The sequence below is a fragment of the Xiphophorus couchianus genome, chromosome 10 (assembly GCF_001444195.1).
Source record: "Xiphophorus couchianus chromosome 10, X_couchianus-1.0, whole genome shotgun sequence".
NCBI lineage: Eukaryota > Metazoa > Chordata > Actinopteri > Cyprinodontiformes > Poeciliidae > Xiphophorus > Xiphophorus couchianus.
In genome coordinates, this window is record NC_040237.1 from 14,613,353 (window position 1) to 14,619,175 (window position 5,823).

At 37.9% G+C, this 5,823-nt stretch overlaps 1 protein-coding gene across 1 annotated transcript; it reads right to left on the bottom strand.

The window, feature by feature from the left end:
* Positions 1-305: 305 nt before the first annotated feature.
* Positions 306-4,577, bottom strand: pts (6-pyruvoyltetrahydropterin synthase). The gene is made up of 6 exons (XM_028030212.1): positions 3,028-4,577; positions 1,925-2,004; positions 1,800-1,822; positions 1,631-1,687; positions 726-796; positions 306-652 (listed from the first exon to the last, which is right to left on the bottom strand). Exons 1-6 carry the CDS (start codon positions 3,117-3,119, stop codon positions 529-531), a joined length of 447 nt encoding a protein of 148 aa, XP_027886013.1. The 5' UTR covers positions 3,120-4,577; the 3' UTR covers positions 306-528.
* Positions 4,578-5,823: the final 1,246 nt, after the last annotated feature.

Consider the following 5,823-nt stretch of genomic DNA (forward strand, 5'->3'; position numbering starts at 1 on the left):
ATTTTTTTTAATTTGGATTTTTTTTTTCTTTAAAATGTTTTTTTTATTTTTATGAGGTGACATTATGTGTCCTCAAAGCACCTTTTAAATAAAAAAATATAATTTTTCTTATTATAAATACTTATACTGCTTCAAACAAGGACGTTGCCATGGTTACTGCTTCCCGTGGTGGCAGACTTCCGGGTATTTATACTAATTTACATATGTATTTATGGGTGGCGACAGGGCGGACCAGCAGCGGTGCTCTATTTCCCACAAATTATGATTTAAAAAGGAAAGGTGAGCGGACGGTTTTATGCATCCGATTTTTTTTGTGCGCCGCACTTTTCTAAATTTTTCCATACGCCAAGTTTTGGTGTGAAAACTGCGCACTCTTTTATGCATGAGGCCCCTGAACATTAAATGACAATTAAGAGTAAAATTAAATGGAAAAACCTTCATACTCTGCCAAACGTACTTAAGATCACATTATTTGAGCCTCCCATCAGTCGAGGAGCAGAATCAGAACTGACTTAACGCTCCTGAGGCTCACTCTCCTCGGTATACTACGATGTTCTTATCCGTCTCGTGAACCCGGATCTCGTAGAGCAGGCTGGCGGGAAGAGCCTTCGCCATGTTGTCCCAGATGTAAACGGCCAGGTTTTCCGTGGTGCTGGTGAACGAGAAACATCTGGTAAAACGTGCGTATCTGCAGTCAAGAGAGACGATCACGGAAGGTTACAGACCTCACAACGTTGGCAAAGTACGGAACATCCTTGTCCAGGTTTTTGTGGTCCAGAGGAATCATGATGACTTCCTGTTGGATGAACAGGGCGGTGTCAGCCAGATATTCATACGACAGCAAAAACACAATATAAAAAAAATGTAGAAGTAGAAAAAAGCTTACAAGGAACAAGGATAAGATTTAAGAGCTGAATGGAAGTTCCTTGTTCGATGGTCCAAAGTTCTCTTTTCAGATTAAAGTAAATTTTTTATTTAATTTGTGAAAGTTTCAGAGTTTGACCACAAGTTTCCCGAGGACTGGAGGGAAATTTATACGGTCAGTGATTAACACTAGCACAGCTGTTCGGTAGTAACATTTTAAAGCATTTACATCTGATGATAAGCTTTATGTCTGATTCGACTCTGCAGGCAAGAAAGGTCAACAAAAAGTGCCAACAATCCAAATACCAAATGCTTAAAGCTTAGCATTATCCCACTACTGACCTTGTTACACAATAAAACAAGTTTTGTTGTCTTTTATTAAGACATTTCTTCCATAGGACCACTTACAGACACTTGACTATCATTCGTGGCTTCTGTATGTTAAAAAAAGTTGAAGTTATAAGTGTAAGTCAAAGTCTAACACCATTAGCCATTAGCTTTAGCATCTCAGTCACGGAGTTTTATATCAGATGTGAGGATTGTTGGCGGCAAAATCTAGCAAGTAACGCTGGTCATAGTTTAATCCAACAGGCTTTCCTGCAGCACAATAACATGAAGTGATTTAAATGTAAGTGAATTATGAAGAGAGAAATGCAGATTTACTGTATAACGTTAACTTCGGAAAGGATAGTTGCCGTTTAATATGTAAAATGTATCAATTTTCTTTAGCATTAGCTTCAAGATGGTGTGTTTGCAGTGACCTTACCTCAATACACCTCTTCAGGTCCGTCAGATTCATGACCATGCCGGTGACGGGATCAATCTGTGAACAGGTGTCGCATATAAAGACGGTTTTAGCTAACTGGTTGTGATTGCGTAGTTGTTCCTTCAGTGGAACTACGACCTTTTATCAAAACTATTTGTGTGATACTCACTTTTCCACGTACAGTCACCTCCACTGTGGAGTAAAATGAGAGCGCTCAGGTGAATCGGTAGAAACAGGAACAGGATCTACGCTTTATTTGAGACTATATTTGGTTTATGTAATAGCAGGACAAACCCTTGTAGTTGTGTCCATGACCGTAGGGATTGTTGCACTTTCCGTAGACTTCTTTATTCTCCTCGTCACTCAGGTGAAGACTAGAAGAGGTTGTAGAGAATATATTAATTAAAACTCCTGGAGTCATATATATATATATATGCATATATATATTGGTTTTGTTTTTGCAGTTTTTATGGCAAGGGGTTAGAGATTTTGTACCGTTAGTGCAGGTCAAACAAGAAAAAATGTGGCAATGGGTTATTGACGTATGTTGCATTTAAGAACATTTCGTATATTACAACTTAATAGATTTATACATGATTTAGAACGGTTCTTCATAAAAAAAGAATGGAGCCAATTTAAAAAGGTTAAAGGTGATCATTTAAATCAAATAATACAAATGAAATCAATAATAGTAGTTTTACATGACTAATAATAGTTATTGTTATTTTGCTTTGAACAAAAGACATTTTTGAAAAAAAATTGGAATGATACAATTTAGGTAGATGTATTTATATGTCTAATACATGTAAAAGATAAATTATTTTAATACAATAAATCAATAAAAATAATAATTGAACTGTTGTGAACTCTAATAAAGCTATTTTAAAGTGGTTGAGTACGTTATTAAAGATAGTTAGCAAAGAAAATATTAACATATTTCCTTTAAATTTTGTCTAATAGCAAAGGGTTTCTGTATTAATTTCCTGAAGAGGGTTTATATTTTACGACGCTATTGACTGCACCTAAATGCATCATTAAAGCTTGGCACGTTTATCTGGAAGACAATTCCGAAATTACTTGTTCCTACCTGCGTTTTCTTTAAAGTAGTTAACGTATAAACTCCTCCATAGTTCATTTTTTGTCCCCGTTTTATATAAGCTCTGCTTTTTGAAATACGCCGACGTGTGCGGTCACAGCCAAAACATCGCGAGTTTCTATGTAATTACACGGGATTTCCCGCATATTCTATCGCTTATCAGGAAAACCAGCAGCGGCAGCACAGCGGTCTTGTTTCATCCAAACCCTTTCTATTCTGTGACTTTAACCTCCATTACGTGTCCACTATGGGTTCCTCCTACGTCGTATTCCCTCAGACACAGCGGTAGTAGCTAGGGTACCTGTGGAGCCGGTGGCAGGCGCTGAAGCTCTGGACTCGGGTGATGTATCCTATGCGCTCCGCTGCCTTGTTGCTCCCGGAGGATTCGGCCATGTTTGGCAGAAGTGGAGGATGGAGAATAACCGCTGATGCCGAACAGAGAGGAGTTACAGCCGGCTGTCCCCCACCGTGACTCACGCCGCCCGTGATTGGCTCATTTCGGGGCGTAAATACGGCTCACATGGCCGCATGAGTGTCAAACCTGGAGCCGAACGTGGTTGAAGCACAGCGAACCACAAACTGGCTGTTACTGAGTAGTAAAGAAATCTTTGTTCAAAATGTTTGGTATTTCTGCGGAGGCATTTTCCACTACATGACAGAAAAACAAGCTCATGCATTGTGTGGTAACGGAGACTAAAAAGTCCTGATTATGAGGGTAAAAAAAAGAGTCATAATTAAGTCTTTCAGTGTCGGAATTAGTGTTTGATCATGACCATAACTTCAATTAAAAAATTACTTTGACCTTATCACCGTAATAACTATTAAATGGGACTAGAAAATGTGACATTAGAAAAAAATATTTAGTTAAAACGTGAATATTTTTTGACAACAATATATGCTATCATAAATTATAAATAGGTCTTCGTAAACTTTTGAACTTATGTCAGAAATTCACAATCATGGTTTCATATTTCACAATTTATACCTTATGTTTATTACCTCTTATGTTACATTTGACTTTGAATCACATTACTTTGCCGTTGAATCGCAGACACAGTGCCTCGGAAATGTTAAATGTTCCACTTTATATTTTTTTGTGGATTTGTTGCCAACACTAACTGTGGCATAATTGTGAAGTAATATGAAAATGATGGAGGATACTTCATTTGAAACAGATCTAGGTGCAAATCTTTTTATTGCTATTTTTGCACATTGTGTGATATTTTAACCTGCTCTTCTCTGTCAGTTTAAATGGGCGAACCCAAAACAAACAACAAAAAACAAACTAGATTTATTCAAGACACAGCCTGCTGGTGGCTGTTTGTGTTGTCTTTATACCCCGTGTTTAATTGTTGGTGGCGTTTTATCCGAGAAGTCACGAAGCCCAGAGAAGAACCCGCTCCAGTCACCAACCTTTGCTCACAGCAAACCTTTCCTGCTGCTGGCTTTTTAGCTTGATATGTCAGAAAGCCCCGTTTCTAACAACATTTTCACACTCGTTTCACGCTTTAAGTTCACATGTTGGCTCTTAACGCTCTACAGTTGTCATATGAGAGTCACCAGATGGTTTCCGCTTAGAATTACTCCTTTCATTCAAGCATTTTTTACCCTTTTCATCCTTATATTATCATATTATTGTATCTTATTAGATTAAACAAGCATCCCAAAGCCATCTGTGTTTTTTTTTTAATCCTCCCAACTGTAATTTACCAGAATGTTGTAAGACACTAACAGGGCTGTTCTTTGGTCTGTTAGTGTTAGGAGCTTTAGTTTATGTTGTCCTAATAGCAGAAACAAAAGGAATGTTTTTTATGTCAACTTATCTTGTTCATATTTCATATTTCACGCTGTCTTTTTGCCCTGGCAACGTTGAGAAATGAGATGATGTAGCAGCTGAGAAATAAATGTCCCTTCAGTTTCATATTCCTTTAAATATGATATAAAGTATTTCAAATGTGACAAAAGAGCTGGTGCTCTCGAAAATCTGAGACACTGAAAAATGTCTGGGACACGTGATTATAGACTTTATGGTGCCACCTTCAGGCTTTCTTAATCCAAAGACGTAAAAAATAAAATCTTTTGATGTTTTAGAAATAAGAATGTTTTTGACATTTTAAAATATATGTAGCCCAGTGTTAAACCGAGGTTACTGTATGACCCAGAGGTTAATAGAAATTTTACATAGGTCAAGACAAGACTCAAATATAGTAAAAGTGAACGTTTATTTACTAATGCATAACATTGGCGATAACTATGGATTTCATATTCTTGTCTCTGAAAGAAATACACCAGGATTTTCCTTTATTTTAATATTTAAATAATATAAAGAGTAAAGGGAGCTATTAAGTATATTGTTTATTTAGTAGTTAAAACGGTATTATTTGTAAGTCGACTAAGAGCATTATTTTTATCTAAATATTGCAATTGAAAGCATTGGTGTGATGTAAGATGCGCTGTGTAGTTTGTTTGGATTTGCCATTTGATTGGTCACTGAGACAGTACGTCTGAGGCGTGACTTGTGATTGGTTGAGAGGAGGAGGAGGGCGGGAAAGGACAGGAGAACGGTGATGGTGGAGAACGGAGGGTGAGACAAGCGGACAAGAAGCGAAGAAAACACACTCAAGGGAGAGGAAAACTGGACAAAAGCACGGAGGAGGACGAAATTCAGGAGACGTTAGAAGAGCTTGGTCACCGCGAGAGGGACGGGACCAGAGGAGATAGACGCAAGTAGTCCTGAGGGGTTTTGAGCTAAGCTACGTGAGCTAGCAGTTTCATTACCACGTGTTCAGCTGCGTTCAACGGGGCAGCGTTCTGCGGGAGGGCAGCGCATTGCAACGCTCTCAATGTTTTCCAATGGGATTTCAACTCTTTGTTTTCTAGCAGGCCTGCAACGTTTTCACACACTGCTGGAGGTCGTGAGTAACTAGCTGACTGGGTTACATTTTGTTTATAATTGATATAATTGGACATTTCTTGTTTTGTCCTGGTTCTGTGGAAAAAAAGGGAAAAGATCAAATTTTATTTGTATAGCACATTTCAGCAGCAAGGCATTTCAAAGTGCTTTACATCATTACAAACACAGAAACATAGAATCAAT

What these genes read in the sequence shown, in the direction of transcription:
- pts (XM_028030212.1), bottom strand. Translation starts at nt 3,119, where the DNA reads ATGGCCGAATCCTCCGGGAGCAACAAGGCAGCGGAGCGCATAGGATAC. An exon ending in TCATGGACACAACTACAAGG is followed by an intron (nt 1,823 to 1,924) that starts GTTTGTCCTGCT and finishes TTTACTCCACAG; the next exon opens with TGGAGGTGACTGTACGTGGA. An exon ending in AGGTGACTGTACGTGGAAAA is followed by an intron (nt 1,688 to 1,799) that starts GTGAGTATCACA and finishes ACCTGTTCACAG; the next exon opens with ATTGATCCCGTCACCGGCAT.